The sequence below is a fragment of the Chenopodium album genome, chromosome 2 (genome assembly GCF_948465745.1).
Source record: "Chenopodium album chromosome 2, dcCheAlbu1.1, whole genome shotgun sequence".
Lineage (NCBI taxonomy): Eukaryota > Viridiplantae > Streptophyta > Magnoliopsida > Caryophyllales > Amaranthaceae > Chenopodium > Chenopodium album.
This window is the reverse complement of record NC_137835.1, coordinates 84,163,566-84,177,784: the sequence shown is the minus strand read 5'-3', so window position 1 is coordinate 84,177,784 and position 14,219 is coordinate 84,163,566. Positions and strand designations below refer to the sequence as shown.

Genomic DNA, 14,219 nt, shown 5'->3' with positions numbered 1-14,219 from the left:
TGCCTGACCAATCTGTTGCAAGACTCAAGATTCAAGCTCAAACAACCTAGTTGCAATGCACATATATATATATATATAGCAATGCGATGGGTATTGGGTAATGTATGTTCAACAAAACCTTTTATCTCACTACATATCTCTCTTTTTTTTTTTTTTTTTTTTTTTTTTTTTTTTTTTTTGACGGGAAGCACAGGCAATATTATTAAACATCAATTTGGCTTAAATCAGCCAAAACTAGTTCAGATACATCATGAGGATATTCCTCCAACCAAACTGTAAAATCAAAATAAGTAGTACATAACTTGGCTAAGCTATGTGCCACCTTATTGCCTGAGCGCTTCACAAAGGAGAAAGAACATGCCTGGCACGAGCGAGCTAACATAAGAATATCATTGACAATCCTCCCAAAAGCGTTGGTGGTGACTGTTGCCTTCGACAGGTGAGAGTAGAGTTTGAAGCAATCTGTCTCCAAACAAACACTCGAGAAACCCGACTCCATCGTGACTTGCGATGCGTGCCTCATAGCCATTGCTTCAATGACATCAACCTCAAAACGTCCTTCCATCTTCATACACATAGCAAAAAACAACATCGCCTATATGGTCACCCATCACCCCACCAAACCCCACAGCAGCAGGAGGAATAATGGCAGCGTCAGTGTTCACCTTGATGACCCCAGTTGAAGGGGGTTTCCAGGTGGTTTCAAGGATCGTGCGAAGGAAGTCAGTAATTTCAGCCCTCATGCTATCTCACTACATATCTATATGCATGTATTGTTGTGAACGTACTGATAGAGAATATCCATAAAATATTCTCATCCTAGGTTTAGGATATATTTTGTATAAGATTATCTTTGATATCTGTACATATCTTATAGTTACCTAATATGTTATGTTCATGACTTCTAAATAAATTAGTGTTTCTATGTGTATGCATTATTGTATTATTGTTATATGGCCAATATATATGGGTCCGTATATATATGATTTCTAAATAAAATAAAATCTATAGTTGTGTAAATCTCTAAGTGGGTGTTTTACATACTATTATCGGGTGTGTTAATTTATTATGGTTAATGAACATCTCTCATGAACTCTACCGTTGCCCTCAATTTCTATAATTATGTACTACTTCTCCGTAGCTTCCAACACTACTGAAATTCGGTCAAATTGCGACCGTTTTTCTACTACCGTCTTGAATGCAGTCGCAAAATTGCGACCATTTTTGCCGGTTTAAACCGTTGCAAGGTTATTTCAACATTTTAAAAATAATTCGAAATTTAAAAAACCTTTTGAACCAGTTGGCAGTCGCAAAAGCTTTTTTTTTTTTTTTTTTTTTTTTTTTTTTTAAAAAAAAAAATCCTGCATAAAAGGTCACTCAATTCACCCTAACCCTAAATTACTCACGCCGCGCTCTCTTTCTTCTCTCTCCTCTCTTCTTTTTCCTTTCTCTTTCCTCCTCCATCTCTACCGCCTCTCCGATCTCCTCCCTTTATTCTCTTTTAGTTCATCATTCTTTCTATGTTCTTGTTCGGATTATCGCAAAAAATCGGACAAAGTTTAAAAATTAGATAAAAAATCGCACGCGAAGAATCTATAGGAAATTCGATCACCGACACCAACCTTCAACCGTCACCACCATGACCTCCATGGTCATACGCATAAGTCCACTGCCACGATCTCCGCCGTCACAAGTTCATGGTTGAACAAGTTAATAGTTTTAAGGTCAAATTCGGCCGTAAAATTTGGAGTCAATTCGGGGTTTGAGGTATGTTATTGTGTTTATACATTTTTTGTTTGATTTTTTCTTCGAATTTGGTTTGATTTTTAGTTCGAATTTGGTTTGATTTTTTGTTCAAATTCCATGTTCGGATGTTGATTTTTTTTTTGTTTGATTTTTGTTCATTTTGGGTTAGATTTTCATTTTGATTATTTTGTTGATTTTTGTTAATTTTGGGTTTAATTTTTGTGGCTAATTTTGTGGTTTTTTTTTTTAATTTTATTTTATTTTGTGGTGTAATTTCTAGGTTATATTTTTTGTGGTTTAAAAACGGGGGTTTAATTTTTGTGGGTAATTTTGTGGATTTTTTTTATTTTATTTTATTTTGTGGTGTAATTTCTAGGTTATATTTTTTGTGGTTTAAAAACGGGTTATGCTTTTTATGGTTTAATTTATGGGTTATATTTGTGGGTTTTTGTTTTTTGTTAATTTTGTGGGGTTTTTTTCGGAGTGGCCTCAAGCGAAGCGGGAGAGAAAGCAACCCGAACAAAAGTACTGAGAGCGGGACAATCTATTCCGAAGTTTTTTTGTTAGTTTTCTGGGTTTTTGGGTTAAGGTTGGTGGTGGTGGTGGGTAGAGGTGGTTTAGGGTAGGAGGTTGGTGGAAGTGTGTAATCCCCCGTATTTTTAAATAATTTATAAATGAAATTTAATTTTATTTATAATAATTATTTGTATTTTTCCGGAATTTAATTTCAAAAATTTCAAATTATTAATTTTGGTTGAATATTATTATAGCACAAACTATTTTATGAACCTATATTCTACAATTTATACCAATACAAATTAAGCCTACTCTATTTCATTCATTTGGCCCATTATTTTATGACGCCCAATCTTCCTACTTATCATACAACTCTCTCTCCTATAAATACCCCATTAATCCCTAAAATTTTCCCCACACAAAATTTTAGTATTTTTTTCTTTCTCCTTTATTTTATTTCTTTTCCTTTTCATTTTATTTCTTTCTTTTTCTTTCTTTCCTTTTTCCTCCTTCCTACATGAGCAAAGCTCACTGCCGCCCAGCCACCTCCATCGCACCACCTGCCGCCGCCGCCGCCTCCAGATCGTCGGCGACCTTACTGGCCCACCAGCAGCCCACGTGGCCTACTTCTTCTTCTTCTTCCCCCTTTGTTTTATTACCTAGTATAAATTTAATGTGTTAGTTTTGGGTTTTGATTTTGTGGTATAAAGATTATATTTTTAGTATCAAATTCATGTTTTTGATAGCTCAAACTTATAATTTCAAATTTTAATTATGTTATAATTTTTAGATTTTATGATTTTAAAACCTAGGGTTTTAATTTATTTAAATTGGGATTTTAGGGTTCTTATGATCAATTAATTTGGGGCTTTTGTTCCTATTGGATTTCTATTGTTTAATCAAGCATTAAAAACATATTTTAAAGGAAGTTTTAAGGAGTTTTAATCTAATTATATTGCTGGAAATTTGTCTAAGTATTAATTTGTGATTATTGGTTGTTTTCTAGGAGGTGATTATTCCCTAGTAGACTTTTAAGTGATTAAAAGTGACACAGGGATTGTTTATATGAGGTACGTACATGTCTACTTCGTTATAAGTAGTATCATGTTTAGGTACCAAAAGGAATGAACTTAGTTTTTTGTTTAGGGAACTCTTGAATGGAAATTGTTTGGTTATACATTTAATTAATTCATGTGCTTATATTTATGAGGCATGTTTTGGTGAATTAATTATGTTTGTATGAAATTTTGGTTGCAAACATGTTGAATTATATTGGATTAATTGTTTGTATGGAATGTTGATACAAGCATATTTTTATTGGATTGGTTTGTTAACCACATTTGGATTATTAAATGATTGGAATTTAATGGTTTAAGTGGAATGAATTTATTAATTATTCCATAAGGATATTATTTATTTGTTTATTTATTCATTACTTAATCGTGATTTGTTAGTATGTTGAGTAAAGGTGGATTAAGCCGAAATGGCTAGGTGAGTTGGCTATGTTCAACAATTTTAGATAATTTGGAAGTTTAATGGAATTAAAGGTCAATTTAATATGTGATCACCATTGTCCTAAATAAGGTTAAAAGTGAATTGATGTATGATTGTTATGTATGGTATACTTGAATGAGTTGGCTATTAATTAAAATTTTACGATTATTGTGGGAAAAATACTTTACAACTCCGCCGGTGTGGGAGGACGGGGATTTTTGTGAATTTGGGTTTTATGATAGTCGAGGGGGGGTGCGACAACCGAGACAATCCGCACCACAGCCCAGCCACAGGCAGGCCGTGGCACGGCCTGCCCAGCAGTCCTCCACCCACCGAGCTCCTACTGCCAGGCCAGTGGAATTTCCAACACAGGCCACTGCCTAGCCCGCTGGAATTTCAACGGCAGCTGGCCACAACAAGGGTAGACAGCAGTAAGGGCCTGGCCAGCACGCTGGAAATCCAGCTGTCGCTGCAAGGGCAGCAGTCAACAGGGCTGCTCGAGCCAGCCAGCGCTGGACAGTCAGCGTCCCAACTTGGCTTGGCTGGGCAGCACATGATGGCCATCGGTGCAGATCAGCCCCCACCTCAGTCAACGGTGGTCTGGCAGCCGGTGGCGGCCGATGATAATTTTTTTTCAAAATTCCGGTAATTTGAATGCTTCCGAGCTTCTGCTACTTTTGTTGAACATGAAACTACCGACGAAAATATTTTTATTGCGCCGAATTATTTGAGGGGGAGTTTGACGGAAAATTTGGTTCGTGGTCATCGTGAAAAACGACCTCCTTCGTGGCATCGGAACTATGTTACTCATACTCTCATAACTGAAAATGTAGACCCCGCTACATCAGTTGACGACCCTCCTCGATCACATTCCTCCCCTTTCCCTATAGCTTGTCATATTGAATATAATCGTTTCTCTATGAGACACAGGTGTTTTTTGGCTGCGATGATTACTAAGGGAAAGGAGTCGTCTTCATTCAAAGAGGCGGTTAAAGACGTCGGTTGGCGTAAAGCTATGCAAGATGAGATTGATGCTCTCGAACGCAATGTCACATGGACCGTTGAGGATCTTTCTCCCGGCAAAAGAGAAATTGGTAGTGGTTGGGTTTACAAAATTAAGTACACCGACAAATCAAAGGTGGAACGTCTCAAGGCTCGTTTGGTTGTTCATGGCAACCGTCAAGTGGAAGGTGTTGATTATAATGAGACGTTCGCTCCTGTTGCAAAGATGGGTACGGAACGTATTCTATTAGCTGTTGCTGATGTGTCATTAAATTGGGAGTTACATCAGATGGATGTTCATAATGCTTTTCTTCATGGTGATTTTGATGAAGAAGTATTTATGCAGTTCCCTCCAGGGTACGGTACTCCGTCACCTGGCAAAGTTTGCAGGTTGCGAAAATCTTTATATGGCTTGAAACAAGCCCCGAAATAGTGGTTTTCCAAGTTGTCCAGTGCTCTGCGAGATTTTGGGTTTAAAAACTCATACGCTGATTACTCTTTGTTTAGCTATGTGCAAGGCAGTGTATCTTTGCATGTTCTTGTCTATGTCGATAATTTGATTATTGTAGGATCTTCTCATGATGCTATTGTTCGGTTTAAGTCCTATTTGTGAAAATGCATCTATATGAAGGATTTGGGTTTGCTTAAGTATTTCTTAGGCATTGAGGTTGCTCGGAGTCCGGAGGGTATCTTTATTTCTCAACGAAAGTATGCTCTGGATATTTTGACTGAGGCAGGAATGTTGGTTTGTAAACCCATTGATACTCCGATGGAGCAGAATCATCGTCTTGCACATGCTTCCGGTGACCTGTTTGCTCAACCGAAACAGTATCGTCGTTTGGTTGGTCATTTGGTTTATTTGTTAGTTACTCGACAAGAGTTGAGTTATTCAATGCATGTGTTGGCTCAGTTTTTTAACATTCCACAGGTTTCCCATTGGGATGTGGCTATTCGTGTCTTGCGCTACCTTAAGGGTAGTCCAGGACAAGGTATTTTGTTGCGAACTATGCAGGATTTATGCTTGATGGCGTTTTGTGATGTGATTGGGCAGCGTGTCCGTTGACTCGGCGTTCATTGTCTTGTTATTTTGTTTTCTTAAGTCGTTCTCCTGTTTCTTAAAAGATTAAGAAACAACCTACTGTAGCCACATCCTCGTCTGAAGCCGAATACAGATCTATGGCTCTCACTACTTGTGAGTTGAAATGGTTGAAATAGTTGTTGTTTGTTCTTGGTGTTAAGCATTCAAAGCCTATGCAGTTGTTTTGTGATAATCAGTCGGCTTTGCATATAACTAAGAATCCGGTATTTCATGAACGTACGAAGTATATTGAGGTAGATTATCACTTTGTTCGTGATGAGTTGATAAACGGTAATAAATCTACCTCCTATGTTTCGACAGGTCATCTGTTGGCAGATATTTTGGCCAAGGTTCTTGGATGAGTACAGTTTGGTTTTCTATTACACAAGTTGGGCATTCACGATTTGCATGCTCCAACTTGAGGGGGAGTATTAGAGTTGGTTTGGTTTATTTGATATATTTATATTAATATTGTATTTATGTTAAGTTTATCTTTTAGGAGTTTTAGGCTAATTAGGTTTCCTAATGTGTTGTGTATATATATGTGATTAATATGAATACGAAAGCTAAGCCGTTTTCTCCACATTATTCTTGAGTTTCACAAAAGTCAATTAAACTACTTAGAACTATGTTAATATTGTGCTAGGGAAGTGTTTGGCTCTCCATTTATCAGTTCCTCCCTCAGAGCTTGCCTGACTAAGAAATACAATATATACCAAAAAATTCCTTAGCTAATCCTCAAGCAATCGCCACCTACTATATACTTGGGAGTAAATGCTAGGAATTGAAGCAAAGTTAAGGTTTTCAATAAAACCTTATCTTTCCCAACCAACTTGATTGGACTACTACTCACTACGTTTTAAATGTGTATCGAATATATGTGTGTCTAATATTATGAGTATATTCAATCACACACTTGTAAATATTTTCAATCACACGTACACTTGTAATAAAGTTGTACGTAGATATTATTGGGTTGTGCATGGCTATAAAATTAGGCCCTAAACTCTTTTACGACACAATAAATCAAATATCCAAGTTGAAATCAATTCAATATGAATAACAAGTTGTGTGCTAGTTTAATTATTCTCCTTGCCTTTGTGATGGTGAGTGAATCACTTCCCATCTCAAACATCGTGGAGTTTGATGAGCTTGCAAAAGTTCTTATTAAAGGCGATGGCAATCGCCTCAGTGACAGTGTTTGCAAAAAATTGTGCAAAGACGAAGGTGAATCTTGTTGGTTTGGCAGGGGGGCTTGTTGCTCGGACAAACACTGCATTGATGGTGTTTGCGTAAAATATTGCAAAGACGAAGGTGAATCTTGTGGGTTTGGCAAGGGGGGCTGTTGCTCGGACTTACATTGCATTGATGGTGCTTGCATAAAATACTGCAAAGACGAAGGTGAATCTTGTTGGTTTGGCAAGGGGGGCTGTTGCTCGGACTTACATTGCATTAATGGTGCTTGCATAAAATACTGCAGAGCCGAAGATGATTCTTGTGGGTTTGGCAAGGGGGCATGTTGCTCAGACTTAAACTGTGTTTAACTAAAATGTATCAACAATCGATCTCTTGCAAGACTGAAGGTAAAACAAGCTAGTTGCGATGCCTATATATCTATATGATATGTATGCATGTATTGTTGTGAACGTATATGTAATTTTCATGACTTCTAAATAAAACAGTGTTTCTATGTGTATGCATTATATTGTTGCTATATATGTGGCCAATATGGGTCGTATGTGATTTCTAAATAAAATAAAATATGTTGTTGTGTAGGTAAATGTACTTTTACTCCAGTGTGTTAATTTATTATGGTTAATGAACATCTCTCAATTGTAAGACATGTGACACGTTTGAGCATATGATCCCCTTTAGTGAACTATTCATGGCCTTTGAGTAGTAAACTCTTTCGGTATTTATTATACATATTTTTATCTATATCAACCAGTTTTGTATAGAGCCACACCACATGACCACCTGTACAAAAAAAAAAAAAAAAAAAAAAAAAACTATATTATGATGACCAAATAGCATATATAACGTTGATCGAGTAACCCCCATAACATTAATGAAGTAACACCAATGATGGCTCCATCCCCAACATCCCCTTTTTTTTAAAAAAAAATATTAAAAAAATTAAGAAAGATTAGGGCTTTGTAACAGAAGCTAGATTTATTCATTATGTGCTATCCTATGATAGATCCTTTCCTAGCTAGAGAATAGGTTATCATATAGAACTATTTGTTTCCCTCTTTGAGTGTTTGTCGTCAAAAGAAAAAAAAATCTTTATTTGGAGTCTCTCGAGTCGGATTGAATATGTGTGATATATTTTCCGTATTGATCTTACTAATATCTTTAACATAAATAAATATAAATATATTATTCTCCTAATTTAATAAGATCAATACGGAAAATATATCACACATATATTTTCCGATGTGTGTGGCCGGTCACACGGTGTGGCCAGCTAACACACACGTAACCCCCTGATTAAGTAACCCTTGACTGACTTAGTGTCACAGTCACTTTTGGGTCGACCTAGGCAAGGTCGTCGACCACCCCGCATAGGCGCGTAAGGCTTTCGGGTTTTCACTTGCTCACACGAGCAAGTGTGCGCTCGATTCGGGAAAAACGAGCCAAGTGAGGCTAGAGTAGCTCACTACCATGTCTAAGGCATGTGAGGTTATCAGGGATGACCTCCGAGTGCTTAGACCATGGTGCTAGCAGAGCATTGGTTAGCTAGGCCTTGGGCTTAAGGCTAGCACGCGCACGCGCGCACTAAAAAGATCCTCGGAGTGTTTGGATGAGCAAAACTCCATAACAACCTTTGATACTTATTGAGGGGACTTATTAAGGACCCTAATAGATCATACATGGCCCTAAGGCCAAGGTTGGGTTCAAGGATCGGGCTTGAGAGCCCATTATTGTGTTACTGTTAGTTGGGTATTCACTAGTATTTCATGGACAGATCAAAATAAAGCTCTTTAGGGGGCGAATGCTCACTCAAGGGTCAGGGGCTGACTCAAGGGTAGCCTTAGGGATAGGGGCCTTGGGCATCGTCTTGGACATAGGATGGCCTATGGGGACTATAGCACACTTGGATGGCTATGGTGGACACTCGATAGGACAAGCCGAATCGGTGGTACCGACGACTAGGGCAGGTGCGGGGAGACTAACAAGGGCTTGGGACTTAGTACGGGCATACTAGCTAATGATGCGTGGTTTGGCTAAGGGATGCTCTTGGGATCATGTAAAGGTGTCTCAATGGTCCACTACTATGGTAGAGACCATAGTGGCTCCAGCATGGATGAACAAGTGCGGTCCGTGCAGACGATGACCATGGGTCCTTCGAGGGAACCATGGGCTTGCGTGTCCAGGTGCTGGATGTCGAGGAAAGGTCCTAACTTGATAATTGGTCTAACCAAAGCCTTCCTTTGTGGGCTATTTATAGTAGGGACTCCTTGACGGTTATGCTTAGCTATCGTGGTGGCATGCGGTTGCCTTGAATATAGGGATTGGCTGAGTAGTGGGGCTAGGGTAGCGGTTGAAGTAACCACCCACGTTGCATTACTCTCCCTAAATTGTCGGGGCGATTATCACTACTAGAAAACAGCTCATTTCCGACGAAAAATTTCCATCGGAAACACCCTAAAATCCGTTGGAAAATGGGTTTCCGACATAATTCCGTCGGAAGTGGTTGTCGGAAAATGGTTGGTAAGAAAAAAGACTCTTTCGACGAAAAATTCCGTCGAAAACATTGTTCCGACGAAATTTCCGACGGAATATATTCGTCGGAAAAAAATTTCCGGCACCGACACTTTTCGTCCGAAATTTGCGAGGGAAATTCCGTCGAAAAATAATTTAAAAAAAGCCTCCCACCTCCCATCCACCCCCACAACCAGCCAAGACCACCAGTTACCATCCCCCACCACCATCCCCGACCACTAGCCCCCCTAACCCACGCCACCAGCCCACACCTAAAGGCACTACAACAAAATAAAGCAAAGGTAACAGTGAAAAACCATTGCCTAATATAAAAAAAGTGTTGCCTTATAGCAAAGGCAACAAATATGAGGCGTAGTATATGCCCCCGTTGTCTATTTATAAGACAACACATTTTTATTCAAATGCAACAATTTTGAAAACCAAGGTAAAATGATACATAAGGCAACACTTTTACAAAGACAACAAATGAAAAATGTTGCCATCTAAGGAGACTATTCAAAAATGTTTCTAAATGTTGCCACTCCCAAGCATTTAGTAGGTTGTAGGGCTCGAATTTGTGACCTCAAAGTCACAAGGTGACTTCACCACCAACTCCACCAAACTTATATATATATTCTTGAATCCACCCTTTAATCCATATTCTTTTTTATGGCTTTTAATCAGGCTAAATTGAGGTTTAAAAAAGAATTCGAATAATAACTGTTCATTAGATAATGGCAATTGCCAAGTTCCATTTTATAAAATTAATTAATTTCTCCTCTCCGCATGCGAATTTTGCGAATGCTAGTTCGATTTTCTATTTGCCTTTTGCGCATATTTAAATAGAGTTGCTTGAATATTTTGCAATATGTGTCATTTCAAAACAAAGAAGAAAGATTGAAGAGAAGTAAGGAGAAAAAAAAAAAAAAAAGTAAAGAAACAAAGAAGAAACTGAAACAGAAAACTGATAAGATCATAATTTAATTTAATATCAACGGTTCACATTAGTCGATTGAAATAAACGGTTATAAATTGTGGCCATTTAAAAGTGATCCATTTTATACCTAACATTCCATAAAATAGTATCACAAAAATCATACTTCATTTCATAATAATTAATTATAATCCGTTGTTTTAATCCTTATCTATGTTATTGTAAGAACTAGAGTGTACCCGTGCAAAATGCACGGGATATATATTTTATAGAAAGATATTATAAAGATTTAATAACAAAAATATATTTTAAATACGTGAAGTTGTTTGTGATATAGTAACTTGCTCTTTTATGTGGCTGAATACACCGTGTAGCTAGCTATTATGGAAGTTATTTTGTCAATGTTATAGGGATTATTCAGTCAATATTTTAAGGGTTACTCGTTCAGCGTTATAGTTGTTATCCCGCCAGTGTTATAAGGGTTGTGCGTTTTGTGTTATAGGGGGTTACTCCGTCAATATTATAATGGGTTATTCCAGGGCCACTGCTAACTTATATTTTTTTCCGATGATTATTGAATTAATAATAAGGTAGTTAGCTGATTTAAAAATATATAAATAAACAATTAGAAGAATATTTAAAAAGGAAAATAGTGGAACTTATGGTGGCGATATTATTTTAAAAAAAAGTGCACGTAATTTTGGAAAAAAGTGCAATTATTGTAATATTGGTGTTTCTAAAAAAAATTGGACAACGTAGGTAGTTTTTTGGGGTAGTGTGTGTTATTAGGAAAAATAATAGTGAAATTTTTTTGGAGGGTTTTTATTTTTTTTAAAAAAAGACATGTGGAAGTTATTTATAGGGCAAAAAAAAAAGGAAAAGAAAAAAAGGGGGGGGGGAGTGAATGAGAATTGAGATATTGAGTTTTGGAGTGTTGTGGTTAAAAGTTGGAAAAACCATTCTACAATTTTAATATAGAGTGTACCCGTGCAAAATGCACGGGATATATATTTTATAGAAAGACATTACAAAAATCCAACAACAAAAATATATTTTAAATACGTGAAGTTGTTTGTGCTATAGCAACTGACTCTTTTATGTGTCAGGATAGTCCGTGTAGCTAGATATTATAGAAGTTACTTTATCAGTGTTATAGGGGTTATTCTGTCAATGTTATAGGGGTTTCCCGTTCAGTTATTGTTGTTATCCCGCCAATGTTATAAGGGTTATGTGTTTTGTGTTATAGAGGGTTATTCCGTCAATATTATAGGGGTTACTCCAGTCTGTTTGTCCAAAAAAAATAAAAAAAATAAAAATAAAATAAAAAACACCCTGTTGTCACATAAAAAAACATTATGTATGTATCTTTTGTTTCGATGATTATTGAATTAATAATAAGGTAGTTAACTGATTTTAAAAAATATAAATAAACAATTGGAAGAATTTCTAAAGAGGTAAATAGTGGAACTTATAATAGCGATATTACAAAAAACAAAAGAGTACACATAATTTTAGAAAGGAATTGGGTTTTGGAGTGATGTGGTGAGAAGTTGTGAAAATGACTCTTAAATTATACATTAGATTGGTGTATTATCAATGCCGTATGCCCTAGCATTAGGAGGATGGTTAAGCTTAATCTTGCTTTTCGGCATCTCCGGCGCAGCGTGTTACACTGGCCTATTAACAGAACGGTGTATGGACGCGAATCCTAGGATCAAAACATACGCCGAAATCGGAGAATTTGCGTATGGAAAAATAGGCAAAAGAGTGTTATCAATATCAGGTTACTTAATTGTAGAAGGTGATAATTTTCATGGGATTAATATTGGTGGAAAACAAAGTTTTATTATGATTATTGCCGTTGCATTTTACCAACAGTGTTATCTAAGTGTTATTGCGTACGTTTCGGCCACGGGTGAAATTTCGGGTTTTGTAATCCTTGCATCTGTTTCATGAGTTGGTTTATTTGATAGTGTACTGTTGGATTTCATAGTAGAGGTGAATTAATCAATTGGAGAGGAATTTTAACAGCTATGAGATTGCACATGTTTTCTTATAGCACGAATATGATTTTTCCAACCTTACACGTTTCCATCAAGAAGAAACGTCATTTCCCCAAGGTAATTTTTTAATTTAGACTGCGTTTTATTTATCTGAACTTATTAAAACTTATTTTTACTGTATATTAATCGCTATTTTATTTTTATTTTTTGTGTGTGTATAAGGTCTTACTCATTGGATTTTTCGGTGCAACCATTATATGCTATGCTATAATGGCTATACTTGGTTATCTAATTAACAACGTACGAGGTACGACATAGGCACCTACTCTCTTTATTTTTTGTAAGTAGCATTGTTACATTGTTGCCCCACCCCAACAATTATTACAAGCACAGTATATGTGGCACTTCTGCTAACCACACTCTCATCTCAACATAATATCTACGTACTATCTCTAGTTGGACAATGGACCTCTCTTTAAACTTGCGAAAAGGAAATTACTCACGTTTTTATATGTGTGTCTAATATACGTGTATCTAATATTATAAGAATTATCAACCATACACTTGTAAATGGATTAGACACAGTTATTGGGTTGTGCATGGCTATAAAATTAGGCCCTAAACTCTTCTACGACACAAAAAATCAAACATTGAAATCAATTCAATATGAATAACAAAAAGTTGTGTGCTAGTTTAATTCTCCTTACCTTTGTGATGGTGGGTGAATCAATTCCCCTCTCAAACATCATGGAGTTTGATGAGCTTGCAAAAGTACTGATTGAAGGTGGTGGTAGTGGCCGCGACACAGTTGATGAGGAAGGCAATCGCCTCAGTGGCTTTGTTTGCAAAAAATCTTGCAGAGCCCTTGGTGAAGAATGTGGGTTTTCCAAGGGGTTCTGTTGCTCGGACTCAAACTGCTATGATGGTACTATAGAAATTAGAGAGAAGATTGCTTTATTCACATAGACTTAAAGGTATTTATAGCTAAATACAAATTAGGTTAGGCAACTAACAAAAGCTATTAAGTAGGATACTTATCCTTAGAGCTATACAAGATATATACACTTAACAATATTAATAGGATAAATATCAAGTAAGTATTATCCTTATCACGCCCCCTCAAAATTGACGGCTAAGAGGAAAGGCCAATTTTGTGGACCAAGGAGGTGTAAGTAGCTCGTGGAAGCGGCTTCGTTAACGCATCAGCTAGCTGATCATTCGTGGATATATGTAAGCCACTCTTAGCAATCCTGATTGCACATTCTCTCGGACAAAATGATAATCCAAACCAAGGTGTTTCATTTTTGAGTGGAAAACTGGATTAGCACTTACATATGTTGCCCCTGCATTGTCACAAAATATCACTGGAGCTTGCTTCAACTTGCATCCTAACTCTGTGAGTAGATTACGAACCCAAAGAATTTCAGCCGTTGAATTTGCAACTGCCCTGTACTCAGCTTCGGTTGAGGAGCGAGCTCTAGTACGTTGCTTCTTGGAGGTCCAAGAAATTGCATTTCTACCTAAGTAGACAATGTAGGCTGTTGTGGAGATATAATCGTCCTTATCTCGGGCCCAATCGGAATCAGAATAGGCATGAAGTGTGATAGGAGATTCTTTATGTATAATAAGACCCATGTGGGAAGTACCATGGAGGTAACGAAGTAGCCTACGAAGAGCTTGCATATGATCTTGCGTGGGTCGCTGCATATATTGGGCAAGTTTATTAACTGCAAAGGCTATG

At 37.0% G+C, this 14,219-nt stretch overlaps 2 protein-coding genes across 2 annotated transcripts; one reads left to right on the top strand and one right to left on the bottom strand.

The window, feature by feature from the left end:
• Positions 1-202: 202 nt before the first annotated feature.
• LOC145578019 (uncharacterized) lies at positions 203-743 on the bottom strand. Its single transcript, XM_081635429.1, has 2 exons — positions 615-743; positions 203-565 (listed from the first exon to the last, which is right to left on the bottom strand). The coding sequence occupies exons 1-2, from the start codon at positions 741-743 to the stop codon at positions 203-205; spliced, it is 492 nt and encodes a 163-aa protein (XP_081491555.1).
• Positions 744-12,071: 11,328 nt separating this feature from the next.
• On the top strand, positions 12,072-13,444 carry LOC145578011 (amino acid transporter AVT1I-like). The gene is made up of 4 exons (XM_081635420.1): positions 12,072-12,407; positions 12,449-12,595; positions 12,701-12,785; positions 13,263-13,444. The coding sequence occupies exons 1-4, from the start codon at positions 12,072-12,074 to the stop codon at positions 13,442-13,444; spliced, it is 750 nt and encodes a 249-aa protein (XP_081491546.1).
• The last annotated feature ends 775 nt before the right edge of the window (positions 13,445-14,219 follow it).